Source organism: Sus scrofa, chromosome 2 (assembly GCF_000003025.6).
Source record: "Sus scrofa isolate TJ Tabasco breed Duroc chromosome 2, Sscrofa11.1, whole genome shotgun sequence".
NCBI classification, from domain to species: Eukaryota; Metazoa; Chordata; class Mammalia; order Artiodactyla; family Suidae; genus Sus; species Sus scrofa.
In genome coordinates, this window is record NC_010444.4 from 64,531,343 (window position 1) to 64,551,146 (window position 19,804).

Here is a 19,804-nt window from a genome sequence, read left to right on the forward strand (position 1 = left end):
AGATAAACAAAAAAATTATTTTTGCTACCATAACTATCCTACCAGAAATATTAAATGAGTCCTTCAAGCCAATATGAAAGGACACTAGATAGTAACATGAATCTACACACACCAAAAATAAAGAGTACCAGTATAGGAAACTATATAGGTATTGTGAAAAATATTCTAAACACATTTTAGTTTGTAACCCTTTCCTTCTCCTGTTTTAAAAGATAACTGCTCAAAACTGTTGACTCCCTTTTGGAGATGGGATTAAGATAGCAGAGTAGAAGGACTGGAGCTCACCTTCTTTCATAAAAGCAGCAAAATTAGAACCAACTGCTGAACAACCTTCAAGAAAATGGACTGAAAACTGTCAAAAAAGATATCCTACTCCAGAAGACATGAGGAGGCCACATCAAGATGTTAGGAGGGGTGATTATGTGATATAAGCAACCCATACCTGCTGGGTGGATGGCCCACAGACTGGAAAGTAACTATATCACAGAGGCTTACCTGTGGGAGTGAGAGTTCTGAGCGCCATATCTGGTTCCTATGCCTGGGGATCTGGCATTGGGAGGGGGAGCCCTGGGACATTTGGTGTTGAAGGCCAGCAAAGTTTGTGTACAGGAGCTCCACAGGACTGCCAGCCTGAAGTTCTTGGAGTATATCTAGGGAAAACAGGGGGTGAGTGTGGCTCGTGATGGGGGAAGGACTTTGGAAGCAAAGGTCTTAGGAATAATCATCAGCGTAAGATCTTCTAGAGGTGACCATTTTGTAAAAATATGGCCCCCCTCATCCGGGCTGAGAAGCCCCATGCCAAACAATAAACTATGTGGGAACAGAGCCCCAACCATCAGCAAGCAGGCTGCCTAAAGACCCCCCAGGCACACGGCTGCCTCTAATAACACCCAGAGACAAAGTCCCACCCACCAGAGGGATAAGAATCAGCTTCACCTACCAGGGCCAGGCACTAGCCCCTCCAATCAGGAAGCCTGCAGCAAGCCCCTGTACTAACTTCAGCCACAAGGGGGGCAGACATCAGAAGCAAGAGATGCTATGACACTATTGTTCGCATAAAAGGAGAGGACACCAAAATCTATACAAAATGAAAAGGGAGATGGAGGCAAGATGGCTGAAGAGTAGGGGGACACACTCACCCTCTCCCACAAACACAACAAAAAAAAAACACATCTACAAGTTAAACAACTCACGCAGAACAGCAATCAATCACTGGAAGAAGAACCTAAACTCCAATAAGGGCAAGGAGAGTGAGAGAAGGTGAATCCAAATTGGATGGGTGCTCCCAAAAGGGAACTATGGAGGAGAAAGGGATCCCACACCCTGGAAAGTCACCTACTCAACGGAAAGATCAACTGAATCAGAGGAATCTCCAGATATAGAGAAGAGTGCAGCAGTAAGTCGGAGTTCTGAAAAGCAGAGCATAAACTGAACAGATCATCTGAACTACTGGCACAGACACCAAAAATTGAGACGCTTGAGTTGGGGCTGGGCACCAAGACCTCAGTTCTGGAGGTTAGTCCCCAGGAATGGGCTGGGGTGGGCAGTGCAGAGACTTCTTGGGGGGTATAGAAACTGGTCTGTCAGATTTGATGGGGCAGAGACTGCCTGGGAGACTAGAAAGCAGAGCATCGTCTGGGGAGGGAGCAATATGCTAAGGGCTGGGAAGTGGAAAGCCACATCAGAGGGAACCTGGGAGAAGAGCTGGATTTGCAGGAGAGACAAGGTGCCAGTGTTGGGGAGCACAGCTTTCTGATAGCTGGCAGGCCAGTGAACTCACTGTGGCCCCCAGAGAATACCCCTCACGCCACAGTGAGCTCACTGGCCTGCCAGCTATCAGAAAACTGTGCTTCCCAGTGCATCTCCCCTCCTCCTACCCCTCATTCACGTGCCAGACCTGGGGCTTCCTACCATTCCGGAGGGCTGGCCTCAACAATTGCCAGAAGCCTACCACTGCAGGGGTTTTCCCTGCCCTGGTCTGCCTGCCCTCTGGAGGGGCTACACTCCCACGGAGCAGCACCAAACAACACCAGACCCTGGGAAAAGGCCTGCAGCCTAGAAAAGATAGAACAAGCTTGGCCAGGGCATGAAAAATCTGCCTACATTCTCAAGCAGTCCTTCCAAGTCAGGCAGCCCTGAAGAAGAGCTTCTTGGGTTCACAGCAGCCCAGTTAGCTGCTCCAGCCCTCAGGGGGTGCTGCACTCCCGTGGACAGCTGCCCAGCACTGCCAGTCCCCCGCAAGAGCCCCCACAGCCCAGAAAAGTTAGAACAAGCTCAGCTGGGCCATGAAAACTCTTCCTACATTCTCAGGCAGTCCTTTCACGTTGGGCTGCCCCGGGGAAGAGCCTTGTGGGTTCTCACTGGCCCAGCTAACTACTCCAGCCCTCGGGGGGTGCTGCACTCCCACGGACAGCTGCCCAGCACCGCCAGCCCCCTTCAAGAGCCCCTGCAGCCCAGAAAAGCTAGAACAAGCTCATCCGGGCTGTGAAAAATCTGCCTACATTCTCAGGCAGTCCTTCCAAGTCAGGCTGCCCTGGGGAAGAACCTCTTGGGTTCTCAGCAGCCCAGCTAGCTGCCCCAGCCATTAGGAGGTGCTGCACTCCCATGGAACAGCTGCCCAGCACCACCATCCCCCTACAAGAGTCCCACAGCCCAAAAACACCAGAGAAAGCTCTGCCTGGCCGAGTGAAATCTGCTTCCATCACGGTGCGGACCTCCCAGTCCTGGCTACCCTCAGGAAGTCCTCCTTTGCTTCAGAGACACCCTGTCAGCCCCGCCAACCCTCTGGAAAAGCCATGCTGCCTCAAAGAAAAATGAACAACACTGCCAGCCCTCAGGAAACATTCCACAGCAGTGCCAAGGCAAACACCGCCCAGCCATGGAGAGTACAACTCCACCAGGAAAAGAAAACAACAAGCAAGATGAAGAAGCTGAGAAACCACCCCCAGTCAAACCAACAGGAGAACTCACCTAAAACAGTCAACAATGAAACATCTCTGCAGTCTGACAGACCTGGAGTTCAAAAGAGAAATAGTGAAAATACTGAAGGAATTAAGAGAAGATATGAACAGTAATGCAGACACCCTCAGAAAGGAACTAGAAAATATAAGGAGGAGCCAAGAAAAACTAGAAAATTCATTCGCAGAGATACAGACTGAACTAAAGGCAGTAAAAACCAGAATGAATAATGCAGAAGAACGAATCAGTGATGTGGAAGATAGAATAATGGAAATCACCCAATCAGGTCAGCAGACAGAAAACCAAATGAGAAAACATGAAAGCAATATAAGAGACCTATGGGATAATATAAAGCAGGCTAATCTATGCATAATAGGAATTCCAGAAGGAGTAGAAAAAGATAAGGGGATGGAAAATATATTTGAAGAAATTATTGCTGGAAACTTCCCAAATCTAAAGGATACTGAGTTCAAGATACAGGAAGCACAGAGGGCCCCAAACAAGTTGAACCCAAATACACCCACACCAAGACACATCATAATAAAAATGACAAAAAATAGTGATAAAGAGAGGATCCTAAAGGCAGCAAGAGAAAAACAGAATGTTATCTACAAGGGAACCCCCATAAGGTTATCAGCAGATTTCTCTACAGAAACACTACAGGCCAGGAGGGAATGGCAAGAGATATTTAAAGTGCTAAAAATGAAAAAAAATATGCAACCTAGAATACTCTATCCAGCAAGAATGTCATTTAAAATAGAAAGGGAAATAAAAATTTTTTCCAACAAACAAAAGCTAAAAGAATACAACAATACAAAACCAAGGCTAAAAGAAATATTGAAAGGGCTTCTCTAAACCAAAAATAAAGGAAGGAAATAAAGGGAAGAAAAAGAAAAAAGAAAGAAGAGGAAGAACTAGGATTGAGGAAACCGCAATCAGAGAGCAGTCACTCAAATAAGCCAGCATACAGATTTAATCATGAACATGTTTCAAACAAAATAAAATTAAAAAGAAAAAAAAGAGTCAAAAAAATCATAAAATGTGGGCAAGGGAAGTAGGGAAATAAATAGACCCTTTTATTTGTTTGTATGTTTCTCTTCTTAATTTTAATATAGTAATGAAGTGTTTGAACTTACAGGACCATCAGGCTAAAATACACAATTATGGGAAGGGGTTAGCATACTTAAAAAACAGGGCAACCACAAGCCAAAACCAAACATTGCATTCAGAAAAAATGAAAAGAAAAACACTCAAGCAGAAAATAATTGCAGACCATCCAACCAAAAAAAGAAAGGAAGAATGGAGAATCATAGAATCAACTGGAACACGAGGTTTAAAATGGCAATAAATAATCATCTATCAATTATCACCTTAAATGTCAATGGACTGAATGCTCTGATCAAAAGACACAGAGTGGCTGAGTGGATAAAAAAGCAAAAACCTTCAATATGCTGCCTACAAGAAACTCACTTCAGGACAAAGGATACATATAGATTGAAAGTGAAGGGGTGGGAAAAAATATTTCATGCCAATAGACATGACAGGAAATCAGGAGTTGCAATACTCATATCAGAAAAAATAGACTTTAAAACAAAAGACATAAAGAAAGACAAAGAAGGACACTACTTAATGATTAAGGGATCCATCCAAGGAGAGGATGTTACTATCATCAACATATATGCCCCAAATACAGGAGAACCCAGATACATACAACAAATATTGACAGACATAAAGGGAGAAATTGATGGGAATACAATCATAGTAGGAGATTTTAATACCCCACTCACACCAATGGACAGAGCCTCTAGACAGAAAACCAATAAAGCAACAGAGATCCTAAAGGAAACATTAAAAAAAGGTAGATTTAATTGATATCTTCAGCATTTTTTCATCCAAAAAAATCAGAATACACATTCTTCTCAAGTGCACATGGAACATTCTCAAGAATTGACCACATATTGGGACACAAAGCTAACCTCAACAAATTTAGGAGCATAGAAATCATTTCAAGTATCTTCTCTGACAACAATGCCATGAAACTAGAAATCCACCACGGGAAAATAAATGAGAAAAATCCTACTACATGGAGACCAAACAACATGCTACTAAAAAACCAATGGGTCAATGAGGAAATCAGAAGGAAATTAAAAACTACCTTGAAACAAATGATAATGAAGACACAACCTCTCAACATCTATGAGATGCTGCGAAAGCAGTGCTCAGAGGGAAATTTATAGCAATACAGGCCTTTCTCAAAAAAGAAGATCCCAAATGGACAACTTAACCCTCTACCTAAACGAATAAGAAAAAGAAGAACAAAAAAGACCTAAAGTCAGCAGGAGGAAGGAAATTACAAAGATCAAAGAAGAAATCAATAGAATAGAGATGCAAAAAAACTAAAGAAAATTAATAAAACCAAGAGCTGGTTCTGTGAAAAGGTAAACAAAATTGACAAACCCCTGGATAGACTCACTAAGAGGGGAGAGAAAGAACTCAAATAAACAAAATTATAAACGAAAAAGGAGAAATCACAACAGATACAGCAGAAATACAAAAAACCATAAGAGAATACTATGAACAACTATATGCCAACAAATTTGACAATCTGGAAGAAATGGACAATTTTCTAGAATCTTACAGCCTGCCAAAACTGAATCAAGAAGAAACAGACCAACTGAACAGACCGATGACTAGAAATGAAATCGAAGAGGTCATAAAAACACTCCCTACAAATAAAAGTCCAGGACCAGATGGCTTCACAGGTGAATTCTATCAAACATATAAAGAGGATCTGGTGCCCATCCTCCTTAAACTTTTCCAAAAGGTTGAAGAAGGAGGAATACTCCCAAAGACATTCTATGATGTCACCATCACCCTCATTCTAAAACCAGACAGAGATACCACCAAAAAAGAAACCTATCAGCCAATATCTTTGATGAATATAGAGGCAAAAATTCTCAGCCAACTGAATCCAACAACATATAAAAAAAATTATACACAATGACCAGGTAGGGTTCATCCCAGGTTCACAAGGATGGTTCAAAATATGCAAATCAATCAACATCATACACCACATTAACAAAAGAAAACTCAAAAATCATATCATCTCAATAGATGCAGAAAAAGCATTTGACAAAGTCCAACATCCATTCATGATCAAGACCTTCACCAAAGCGGGTATAGAGGGAACATTCCTGAACATAATCAAAGCCATTTATGACAAACCCACAGCCAATATACTACTCAATGGGGAAAAGCTGAAAGCCTTCTCACTCAAATCTGGAACAAGACAGGGATGCCCACTCTCACCACTGCTCTTCAACATAGTTTTGGAAGTCCTAGCCACAGCAATTAGACAAACAAAAGAAATAAAAGGCATCCATATAGGAAGAGAAGAGATCAAACTGTCACTGTATGCAGATGACATGATACTATACCTAGAAAACCCTAAGGACTCAACCCCAAAACTACTTGAACTGATTAATAAATTCAGCAAAGTAGCAGGATAGAAGATTAACATTCAGAAGTCAGTGGCATTTCTGTATACCAGCAATGAAATATTAGAAAAGGAATACAAAAATATGATACCTCTTAAAATTGCACCTCACAAAATCAAATACCTCGGAATACACCTGACCAAGGAAGTAAAGGACTTATATGCCAAGAACTATAAAACTTTAATCAAAGAAATCAAAGATGTAAAGAAATGGAAAGATATTCCATGTTCCTGGATTGGGAAAATCAATATTGTAAAAATGGCCATACTACCCAAAGCAATCTACAGATTCAATGCAATCCCTATCCAATTACCCAGGACATTTTTCACAGAACTAGAACAAACAATCCAAACATTTATATGGAACCACAAAAGACCCAGAATTGCCAAAGCCATCCTGAGAAACAAAAACCAAGCAGGAGGCATAACTCTCCCAGACTTCAAGAAATACTACAAAGCCACAGTCATCAAAACAGTGTGGTACTCGTATCAAAACAGACAGACAGACCAATGGAACAGAATAGAGAACCCAAACATAAACCCTGACACCTATGGTCAATTAATCTTTGACAAGGGAGGCAAGAACATAAAATGGGAAAAAGGAAGTCTATTCAGCAAGCATGGCTGGGAAACCTGGACAGCTGCATGCAAAGCAAGGAAACTAGAACACACCCTCACACCATGCACAAAAATAAACTCAAAATGGATACAAGACTTCAATATAAGACAGGACACCATCAAACTCCTAGAAGAAAACATAGGCAAAACACTCTCTGACATCAACATCATGAATATTTTCTCAGGTCAGTCTCCCAAAGCAATAGAAATTAGAGCAAAAATAAACCCATGGGACCTCATCAAACTGAAAAGCTTTTGCACAGCAAAGGAAACCAAAAAGACAACAAAAAGACAACTTACAGAATGGGAGAAAACAGTTTCAAATGATGCAACCGACAAGGGCTTAATCTCTAGAATATATAAGCAACTTATACAACCCAACAGCAAAAAAACCAATCGATCAATGGAAAAATGGGCAAAAGACCTGAATGGACTCGTCTCCAAGGAAGATATACGGATGGCCAGCAAACACATGAAAAAATGCTCAACAAGGCTGATTATAAGAGAAATGCAAATCAAAACTACCATGAGATACCACCTCATACCAGTCAGAATGGCCATCACTAATAAGTCCACAAATAACAAGTGCTGGAGGGGCTGTGGAGAAAAGGGAACCCTCCTGCACTGTTGGTGGGAATGTAAACTGGTATAGCCACTATGGAGACCAGTTTGGAGATACCTTAGAAATCTATACATAGAACTTCCATATGACCCCGCAATCCCACCCTTGGGCATATATCTGGACAAAACTCTACTTAAAAGAGACATGTGCACCCGCATGTTCATTGCAGCACTATTCACAATAGCCAGGACATGGAAACAACCCAAATGTCCATCAACAGAGGATTGGATTCGGAAGATGTGGTATATATACACAACAGAATACTACTCAGCCATAAAAAAAGAATGAAATAATGCCATTTGCAGCAACATGGATGGAACTAGAGAATCTCATCCTGAGTGAAATGAGCCAGAAAGACAAAGACAAATACCATATGATATCACTTATAACTGGAATCTAATATCCAGCACAAATAAACATCTCCTCAGAAAAGCAAATCATGGACTTGGAGAATAGACTTGTGGCTGCCCAATGGGAGAGGGAGGGAGTGGGAGGGATTGGGAGCCTGGGGTTATCAGATACAACTTAGAATAGATTTACAAGGAGATCCTGCTGAGTAGCATTGAGAACTATGTCTAGATACTCATGTTGCAACAGAACAAATGGTGGGAAAAAAATGTATACATGTAAGAATAACTTGATCCTCATGCTCTACAGCAGGAAAAAAATAAAAAATAAATAAGGAGTTCCTGTTGTGGCGCAGTGGTTAACGAATCCGACTAGGAACCATGACGTTGCGGGTTCGGTTCCTGCCATTGCTCAGTGGGTTAACGATCCGGCATTGCCGTGAGCTGTGGTGTAGGTTGCAGACGCGGCTCGGATCCTGCGTTGCTGTGGCTCTGGCGTAGGCCGGTGGCTACAGCTCCGATTCAACCCCTAGCCTGGAACCTCCATATGCCGCGGGAGCGGCCCAAGAAATAGCAACAACAACAACAACAACAAAGACAAAAAAAAAAAAAAAGATCAAATAAATAAATAAAAGGCAGAGAATTATGACTCAGACAAGTGAACAATAAAATGAAAAAACAGAAAAGCAGCTAAGTAATCGGGAGATTACCAACCTCCATGAAAAAAGACTTGAGACTGATGATAGCAAAGATGACTCAAGATCTGAGAAATAAACTGGAAGCCAAGATTGATAAATTACAAGAAACAATGAGCAAAGAAATAGAAGATTTAAGGATTAAGTAAGCAGAGATGCAAAATACAATAACTGAAAAAAAATTCACTAGAAGTAACCAAGAGCAGAATACAGGAGGCAGAGGAACGAGTAAGTGAGGTAGAAGACAGACTAGTGGAAATCACTGATATGGAACAGAAAAGAGAAAAAAAGATTGAAAATAAATGAAGACAGTCTAAGAGAAATCTGGGACAATGTTAAACACACAAACATCAGTATTTTAGGGGGCCAAAAGGAGAAGAGAGAAAGGGCCAGAGGAAATATTTAAAGAGATAATAGCCCAAAACTCCCCTACCATGGGAAAGAAATCACTCATTCAAATCCAGGAAGCACAATGAGTACCATATAAAAATAAACCCAAGGAGAACACCCCAAGACACATATTAATCACCAAGACAGGAAATCAGCAAGGAAACACTGGCCTCTAAATGGATGCATTAGACCAGATTTGGTTTAATTGATATTTATAGAACATTCCATCCAAAAGCAGCAGAATACACATTCTTCTCAAGTGCACAGAGAACATTCTCTAGGATAGATCACATTCTGAGCTACAAATCAAGCCTCGGTAAATTTAAGAAAATTGAAATCATATCAAGCATCTTCTCCTACCACAACTCTATATGACTGGATATCAACAAGAAAAATTTGCAAAAAAAAAAAAAAAAAAACATACATGTGGAGACTAAACAACATGCTACTAAACAACCAATGGATCCCTGAAGAAATCAAAGAGGAAATTAACAAATATCTAGAAGCAAGTAACAACAAAGATACAACACTCCAAAACCTATGGGATGTAGCAAAAGCAGTTCTAAGAGAGAAGTTTATAGCAATTCAAGCCTGCCTCGGGAAACAAGAAAAACCTCAAAAAAAAATCTAACTTTATACCTAAAGCACCTACAGATAGAAGAACAGGCAAAACACAAATTTAGCAGAAGGAAAGAAATCATAAAGATCATTGCAGAAATAATGAAATAGAAATGAAGAAAATCATAGAAAAGATCAATGAAATTAAAGCTGGTTCTTTTCTTTTTTTTTTTTTTTTTTTTTTTTTTTGTCTTTTTGTCTTTTGTTGTTGTTGTTGCTGTTGCTATTTCTTGGGCCACTCCCATGGCATATGGAGGTTCCCAGGCTAGGGGTTGAATTGGAGCTGTAGCCACCGCCTACGCCAGAGCCACAGCAACACAGGATCCGAGCCGCGTCTGCAACCTACACCACAGCTCACGGCAACGCCAGATCATTAACCCACTGAGCAAGGGCAGGGACCGAACCTGCAACCTCATGGTTCCTAGTCGGATTCGTTAACCACTGCGCCACGACGGGAACTCCCAAAGCTGGTTCTTTGAAAAGATCAACAATATTGATCTTAGCCAGATTCATCAAGAAAAAATAGAGAGGACTCAAATCAATAAAATTAGAAATGCAAAAGAGAAGTTACAATGGACATCACAGAAATACAAAGAATCATAAGAGATTACCAAAGCAAACATATGCCAAATAAAATGGACAACCTATAAGGAATGGACAAATTCTTAGAAAAGTACAATCTTCCAAGACTAAACCAAGACAAAATAGAAAAGATGAACAGATCAATCACAAGTACTGAAACTGAAACTGTGATTTAAAAACTTCCAACAAAAAGAATATGTGTGTGTGTGTGTGTGTGTGTGTGTGTGTGTGTGTGTGTGTGTGTCTGGTCACTTTGCTTTACAGTAGAAAATTAACAGAACACTATAAAACAACTATAATGGAAAAAATAAAAATAATTTAAAAACTTTTTTAAATAAATAAAGAAAAAAAAAATTTCCAAAAAACAGTCCAGGACCAGATGGCTTCACAAGTGAATTCTATCAAAAATTTAGAGAAGAGTAAAAACCTATCCTTCTGAAACTATTCCAAAAAAATTACAGAGGAAAGAACACTCCCAAATTCATTCTATGAGGCCACCATCACCCTGATCCCAAAACAAGACAGAAATACCACACACACAAAAAAAGAAAATTACAGGCCAATATCACTGATGAACATAGATGCAAAAATCCTCAACAAAATATTAGCAAACTGAATCCAGCAACACATTAAAATGATTGTGTACCATGATCAAGTGGGATTTATCCCAGGGATGCAAGGATTTTTCAATACCTGCAAATCAATATGTGTGATAGACCACATTAACAAACTGAAGAATAAACACCATATGATCCTCTCAATAGATGCAGAAAAAGCTTTTGACAAAATCCAACACCCATTTCTAATAAAACCCGCCAGAAAGTGGGCATAGAGGGAAACTATCTCAACATAATAAAGGCCATCTATGACAAACCCACAGCTAACATCATTCTCAGTGGTGAAAAGCTGAAAGAATTCCTGCTAATATCAGGAATAAGACAAGGATGTCCACTCTGCCACTACCATTAAACATAGTTTTGGAAGTCCTAGCCACAGTGATCAGAGAAGAAAAAGAAATATAAGGAATCCAAATTGGAAAGGAAGACATAAAATTTATTACTGTTGGCTGATGACATTATACTATAACTGGAAAACCTGAAGACACCACCAGAAAATTGGTAGAGCTTATAAATGAATTTGGTAAAGTTGTAGTTCACAAAATTAATACATAGAAACCAATTGCATTTCTACATGCTATCAACAAAAGATTAGAAAGAGAAATTAGAGAAACAATCCCATTTACCATCACATTAAAAAGAATAAAATACCTAGGAATAAACCTACCTAAAGAGATGAAAGACCTTTATCCTGAAAACTATAAGATGTTCATGAAAGAAGTCAAGATGACACATACAGACTGAAAGATATACTATGATTCTTGGATTGGAAGAATCAATATTTTCAAAATGGCTGTTCTACCCAAGGTGATCTATGGATCCAATGCAGTCCATATCAAATTATAAAGGACATTTTTCACAGAATTAGAACAAAAAAAATTTTTTTTGTCTTTTGTTGTTTCCAAGCTAGGGGTCTAATTGGAGCTGTTGCTTCCGGCCTATGCCAGAGGGGCAGCAATGCCAAATCCGAGCTGCATCTGCAACCTGCACCACAGCTCGTGGCAACACCAGATCCTTAACCCACTGAGCAGGTCAGGGATTGAACCAGAAACCTCATGGTTCCTAGTTGGATTCGTTTCCACTGCACCATAATATCCAGAATATATTAAGACTCTTACAAGTCAACAATAAAGACAAATAACCCAATTTAAAAATGGCCAAAAGATTTGAATAGGTATTTCTCCAAAGAAGATATGCAAATGGTCAATGAGATGAAAGGATGCTCAATATTATTAGCCATTTGGGAACATGCAAATTGAAACCACAATGAAATGTCACTCCATTCTCATTAGGATAGCTAAAATTAAAATGTAGTAAATAAGTGTTTACAGTAATGGGGAGAAATTGAAACCCTCATACACTGCTGGTGGAACTATAAAATGGTACAGATGCTTTAGAAAATAGGTGATGGTTTGTCAGAATGCCAAACACATTTGACCCCAGCAATTCTACCCATAGATATATACCCAAGAAAAATTAAAACATATGTCCCATGGAAACAACCCAAATGTCCATCAACGGATGATTGGATTCGGAAGATGTGGTATATATACACAACAGAATACTACTCAGCCATAAAAAAAGAATGAAATAATGCCATTTGCAGCAACATGGATGGAACTAGAGAATCTCATCCTGAGTGAAATGAGCCAGAAAGACAAAGACAAATACCATATGATATCACTTATAACTGGAATCTAATATCCAGCACAAATAAACATCTCCTCAGAAAAGCAAATCATGGACTTGGAGAATAGACTTGTGGCTGCCCAATGGGAGAGGGAGGGAGTGGGAGGGATGGGGTGCTTGGGCTTATCAGACACAACTTAGAATAGATTTACAAGGAGATCCTGCTGAGTAGCATTGAGAACTATGTCTAGATACTCATGTTGCAACAGAACAAAGGGTGGGGGAAAAATGTAGTTGTAATGTATACATGTAAGAATAACTTGATCCCCTTGCTGTACAGTGGGAAAATAAAATAAAATTAGATTAAATTAAATAAATAAAATAAAGGGGAAATAAAGACTCAAAAAAAAACATATGTCCCCACAAAAACTTGTACATAGTTGTTTATCGTGGCAAAGATCATACAGCCAAAAAAAAGAAAACAATCTAAATGACTATTAACTGAAGGATGGATAAACAATATGTGGTGTATCCATAAAACAGAATATCATTTACAAAACAACAGCAACAGCAACAACAAAGAGAGATAATAAATGCATGCTACTACAACTTGTATGAACCTTAAAAATATCATACTAAGTAAAAGAATCCAGTCACAAAAGACCACATGTATGATTTCATTTGTGGAAAATATTCAGAATAGGCAGATTTATAGAGACAGAAAGTAAATTAATGGTTGTCAGGGGTTGGGACAGAGGACTAGGTAGCAGGAATGAGAAGTGAATGTTATTGTGTATGAGGTTTCTTTGGGAAATTGAAAATGTCTTAAAATCAGATTGTGGTGATGGCTGCACAACTTTGACTATTCTAAAAACCACTGATTACACTTTAAAAGGGTGAATTTCATCATATGAAATTATATTTCAATAAAAATGTAAAAAATATTTAAACTGGTATTAAAAGCAGAAAATATAAGAGTGCAAATTAAGGAGCTTGACTCCCTGAATTTGAATCCAGCTCTGGTACTTAACTAATTGTGCACCATTGGACATTTACTTAAACTATTGGTGCCTCAGTTTACTCACCTGTAAAATGGGGCAAATGACAGTTCCTGGTTAATAGTATTGGTGTGAAGATTAACACATCTAGAAAAGAGTCTGGGAGTTCCCATTGTGGTGCAGCAGGTTAACAACCCAACCAGTATCCATGAGGATGCAGGTTCAATCCCTGGCCTGGCTCAGTGGGTTAACGATCTGGGTTAAGCAACAGCTGCAGCTCCAATTAGACCCTTAGCCTGGGGACTTACATATGCCTCAGGTGCAGCCCTGAAAAGAAAAAAAAATAGTGTCTGGCACAAAGTAAGTACCTTATAAATCTCCACTATGGTACAATCAATTACTTTGATTACTTATCTTTTTTTTTTTTTTTTTTTTTTTTTGCTATTTCTTTGGGCCGCTCCTGCGACATATGGAGGTTCCCAGGCTAGGGGTCAAATCGGAGCTGTAGCTGCCAGCCTACGCCAGAGCCACAGCAACGCAGGATCCGAGCCGCGTCTGCAACCTACACCACAGCTCACGGCAACGCCGGATCGTTAACCCACTGAGCAAGCAGGGACCGAACCGCAACCTCATGGTTCCTAGTCGGATTCGTTAACCACTGCGCCACGACAGGAACTCCTACTTTGATTACTTAAATCACCTCTATAGCTACGAATGAAAAATTGGAACATCTTATAGAATTAGGATAAAGAAACAATTTAGATTGTTCTAAATGATGTCCTAAGCACTTCCTCTGATTTCATCTTTGCTATTGCAAGGACAGAGTTTGAAGGCATTCTCTTTAATTACTGTCATCTTCCACAGAAAGATGCCCTAGGGATTATTATTTTGTATCTCTCTATATATTATGCTCTGGCATAATAAAATGCTATGTTACTTCTATATACAATACCGTGGCTGTGCTGGAGAAGACAAAGAGAGTGGAAATTTGCCTTTACCTGGTGGGTGTTCCATAAAGATGAGGCCGGGATGCTGCAGATATGGTCACAATCACAGCCGGGACTCCATAGCCCACAGGGAACATGAGCTTCTTCATGAACTTGTTCACACTGGAGTAGTTGACCGCCATCAGGTTGCGTGCAGTGAGGAAGAGGTGCAGGCCCTCCAGCAGCATCCAGGTGAAGGAGGCCAGGTAGAGATAGTGTAAGGCACCTGCGATGATGCTACAGAGCACCTGGGGGAGCAGTAAGATATTGCGAGGAGGGACTGTCAGAACCTCTTCTACACCTTGCCACTGGGGAATGCTGATGTATATGAAGGGGTTATCAATGGAGTGTTTGTCTTCTAATTGTGTGTGTCACTGTCAAGTTGGCTACTTACCCATCTAACCTTACCTAGAACTCAGGCCATTTTCTTAAGGTGTCAAAGGCAGCATGACTTCAAGAATTCACCATCCCCTGGGGCAGGGCAGTGGCATTTTGGGGCAGTATAAGTACCTTGACCTCAGTTCTGTCAATGGCTGTTAGGAAGAGCAAGTGGGCCAGGAAGAGGCAAATGGAGAGCTGCAGGTGGAGTGAGGTGCTTGTATTGTGAATGGCTTTGCAGAACAGGAAGGTGAGCACCGCCAGGAGAAGGCACAGCAGAGAGAGGCTCAGCCCCACGTAGCTGATCACAGTCAGTGCAGAATCCTTCTGGAAACCAGCAGAAAGGAGATCACAGTCACACTCTCCTGCTCTTGGGTAATATCCCTTCCACCATTTTTATTTTTATTTTTTGGCAAAGAATAATCAGGAATGAAGGATCCAGGTAAATTTGTGATGCTTACGGGTAACTTCCTTCAGGTTTAGAATGTTAGAGTTTTATGGAATCTGAAGTGATTATTTATTTTTCTGGAGGATTTGAAGGATAAGATGGTCTCCAGTCAAGACCACACCCTGCAACTCACAAGGGTTTACTTTCCTGTAGACTTTTGTACATGACTAACATTACAGGTCACCATGAGAGGTTCATAGAGTCATGAGGCTCCATGCGGAGCACCATCCTTCATCCCCATCATGTGCTGTTGTCTGTATGTGGAGACTGGATGTCTAGGTATTCAGCTCCCCAGCATGGACTCCACTCATCTCATCCCTGCAATACTTGTTCCTGGTTGGTCACTAATCCTTACAGATTTAGAACTGGATCCTTTGTTAAAGGAGTAAAACTACTACACGTTGACAGTAGCGGTGGCTTAAATTCACATTTCCCTACCTCTTTTGCAAATAATTCTAAGTCTATGGAGAAATTTAAAAAAACCACCCACCTACATTTCCATGTAACTAAGAGAAAGAGAGTGGGAAGGAGAGGGAGGATTCAAATGATCAAGAAAATTCAGGTAAATGTTCAAACTAAGTGCATCTGGATAAAGAGAAACTGGGTATTATTTACACTGTTCTTATTTTGCAACATAACTGTGGATTTGAAAATTTTTCTGAATAAAATATCAAAAAATAAACAGCAAAACCTGCAGATGAAATCTTGAGTTTTTTTATGTAACAACAAAAATCTAATTTCTGTACTATAAAAATAGCCCCACAAATCCATTTAAAAATGCATCTCCAAGCCAATAGAAAAATGGACCAAGGATGTGGAAAAAATGTTTCCAGAGAAAGAAATGCGTTTTCTAAGAATGCCCTTAAAATGTTCCACTCATAAGAAAACCACAAAATTTTTCCTGGATCTACTGACCTCTCATGAGTAAAGATACAAAAATTTGATAATATCCAGTGGTGAAGGTGTGAGAAGTCACACACATATATGTAATGCTGGAGGGAGTGGTCAGAGGTACAGCCTATTTATGTTGGACAAGAGCAATATCTACCAACACACAATTATGAATTTGACCCAGTATACATCCTAAATGTATACTCAAGCATGAGAATTAATGAAGGATGTCTAAATAATTGCAACATTATTCATATTAGTAAATGACCAGAAACTAAACCCCCATTAGGAGGAGTTTGACATGTATTTATGGCACATTCACCCAACAGAAGGCAATGTGTCCATTAAAAGGATGGAAGAATCTCTTCATGGATGGAAATAGAGTGATGTAATAAATAAATAAAAACACAAAATGCACAACAGTGAAAAATGCCACTGTGTGAGTGAAAAAAAGGGGAGACCAAGAACAAATACACAAATTTGTTTTATAGATATAAAATACTCATAGAAAAATGTAGGAAAAATTGATATTGGTTGCCAGAGGCAAGAGGAAGTAGGTGAACAGCATTAGGGATAAGATAGAGAAACATTGATGTTCCCTCTCTTATTCTGTTTGAGTTATGAAACACGGGTATCTTAACTCTTCAATAAATATAAAACAGTATACAAATAAAATTATTAAATTGTGTTATTTAGAAACATGGCAGGAGAAAACACAGCCTTGAAGAACTGCCCAAACTCCTGAGGGCTCCTATGAGGTCTTGGCCTTTGGCTAGGATCCTTTTCATGTTTATTTTCATGTGGATGCTACAGTAAATACCTATTAACTGAGGTCACCTAAGTCTGTTTTGATGATCCAGAGAAATAACTAGATCACCTGACCAGGGTAGGAGATAAAGACAGCCTCTGACCCATCTGTACTCACTCAGCCCCTCTAACCTCTGCTATCACCAAGTCTTCCTTTCTGCAGCCCCTAAGCACCCTTCTCCTGAAGACCCCTGAGGTAAGCAGAATTCTAATTGGCAGATATGACTCTATGCCATCTTCTTCCAGGCTTTCAATAAAATACCAATCTAGGTGCTGCTGTGAAGAGACTTTGCAGATGGAATTCAAGTCCTCTATCAATTGACTTCAAGAGAGGAGTTTATCCTAGGTGGCCTGACCTAATTGGGTGAGTCCTTAAGAGATCTTGGCTCCTCCTGGAGAAAATGATTCAAAGGTTGAGAGAATTTCGATATGAGGGAGTTTCTCCTGCTGGTCTACAGATAGAGAGCACCACATGAGAAGGAATCCAGGCAGCCCCTAGGAGCTGAGTCTGGTCCCCTGCTGATAGCAAGAGAAGAGACAGTCCTCCCACCACAAGGAACTTAATTCTGCCAGAAATCAGGGAGCTTAGAGGAGGACTCCAAGCCTCAGAGGAGAGACTTTTAAGACTTCTAGAATGCTGAAAAGACAGCCCATCTACACCATTCCTATTTGTTGACTTGAAGAAGCTTCAAGATAATAAATCTGGTTACATAGCTGCAACATGTGTGGGGATTTGTTACACAGTAGTAGACACTGAACTCAGCCCCTCTCAGGGCTCTCACCTGTACTTCGTAGTGAGCCATGAGGATGGCAAAGCTGCTGAGGTGGGTGCACTGGCAGATGGTGCTGTTGTCTTTGGTGCCCACCATCCTGCAGCCACTGGTGGCCCAATGACCACTTCCATTCTGGCCATGCTCCCAGAAGACGCAGAACACTTTCTCTCTTGGACCAGGGATGACTGACTGTAGGAACAGGAAGTGGGTGTGAGCTCATGGTTCTGATGTTCAGAGATGCTCACCCCAAGCTTGCTTTTTCAGGTGTTTCCTGGGGAGATGGTGAACCCATGGGGGAGCTGCCTGAAGCCCAAGACTATGTGCAGGACTCAAGCCCCTTGCATACCCACAGCTCAATCCCACCATGACTCACATGTTGGAAGATAAAGGTGACCGGGTGCCTGAGGTTCTGAGGGTCCTTGTTGCTGATAAAGGCAGAGATGACGTCTGATAGCAGATCATGATAGAGTTCCTGTAGCACGCCTTTGTGTGTCTCATGCAAAGCTGCCTGTTCCACAGTATCCAGGACCAGAGGGGCCTTAGCCAGAAACCTTCCCACCCCTGGAGTGGACAGAAGGCCCACCACAGTAGGGCCTGCAGGATGAGGCTAAGGTTAATATCTCAGGGTCCCCAACAGGACCCTTTCTTCAGATAGTTTTTTTTTTTTTCTATAGAGACTTCAAGTCCAATCCAAGGAGATAAACCTCAAAAAGCCTCTGGCTGAGATAAAAATTACCAGAATCTTATCATCCCACCATTCTCAATGGAATTGTTACAATGTTTCTGAGGCCCTCCCCTACCCCAGAAACCTGGCCTACTCCTTCCTGTCCTCTACTAGGAAAGGTATGTGGCCCACTCCTCACCCCACTCCTATGGGGCAATATATACCCCCAACCATCCAGCAAGTATATAAGAATATCAGATCTTTCCCCAACCAATCAGCAGGTCAACAGGTTTATGGTAAGACCTCTCCTCTTTTCCTTTGTCTCTGGGCTATAAAAATAGAAATGACCATGATCCCAGAGTCAGTTCTCCCTGATCAGCAGGAAGTTGGCTAGCTATGTGAACAGCATTTCTTCCCTCAATAAACTTGTCTTTTCTTCACCCTGCTCTGAGCCTGGAAAATTCTCTTTCCAACCCTCATTCATGGACCACAACATTTTCCCTTTGACCCACTGTAGCCCACACTTCCCTTTAAGCTTCAGTTCTCTATTTGTCACATCTTTGGGCATCTTGTCCCACTGTGAAGCTTCAGTGACCCTCCCCCTATTCAGTCATTACCTGAGTCACCAGATTCATGCACTGTATCCCAGGTGAGCAGCATCTTTGTCTGATTCTGAATCAAGGTGATATTCTCGTATCCTTGCTCCTGCACCTCCAGGGACAGTACTGTGTGTTGTGGGAGTCATGCAAGGGAGTTGGATTAGTAATTGTGACTGTAGGGGTTATTATAATACCATTTTTATAGTAAACCTGTTTAATTATGTTACAACCATCCTTATAATACCTGCCTCTATTTCATTCACATAATAAAAATGATGGTATAATGACAGTTAAATCTGGTTCAATGACAATTTTACAAGCTTATTTAGCAAGAGTGAAAATAGAAGAAAATCAAAGGTAGCTAAAAACAGAGTTCCTTGGTGGTCTAGTGGTTAAGGACCCAGCATTGTCACTGCTGTGGGTTGGGTTAATGCTTTGGTGTATGTTTGATACCTGGCACAGGAACTTCTGCATGACATGGATGCAGCCAAAAGAAAAAGTAGCTAAAAAGATAAGGTGTGTCATAGTGCTTAATGTTTCTATAACTGATGGTAAGGCTTACATAATATAACCATATATTATACCTTTTTTAGTCTTTTTAGGGTCACACCCATGGCATATGGAAGTTCCCAGGCTAGGGGTCAAACTGGAGCTGTAGCTGCTGGCCTATGCCACAGCCATAGCAACA

The 19,804-nt window shown here is 40.7% G+C and overlaps 1 protein-coding gene across 5 annotated transcripts in view; it reads right to left on the reverse strand.

Moving 5' to 3' along the window:
* The window catches only part of LOC100516420 (adhesion G protein-coupled receptor E2-like), a 43,293-nt gene continuing 23,962 nt past the window's right edge, over positions 474-19,804 (reverse strand). For 2 of the 5 annotated variants that reach the window (XM_021083684.1, XM_021083681.1), the window contains 6 exons: positions 19,135-19,242; positions 18,227-18,447; positions 17,863-18,042; positions 15,067-15,261; positions 14,569-14,804; positions 479-650 (listed from right to left, as the gene is read on the reverse strand). In XM_021083684.1, coding sequence (XP_020939343.1) covers positions 533-650; positions 14,569-14,804; positions 15,067-15,261; positions 17,863-18,042; positions 18,227-18,447; positions 19,135-19,242 — 1,058 coding nt within the window. In that variant the 3' untranslated portion in view covers positions 479-532. Of the gene's footprint in view, positions 651-14,568; positions 14,805-15,066; positions 15,262-17,862; positions 18,043-18,226; positions 18,448-19,134; positions 19,243-19,804 lie in introns of all 5 variants that reach the window. The other 3 variants (XM_021083685.1, XM_021083683.1, XM_021083680.1) reach the window with 3 other exon arrangements.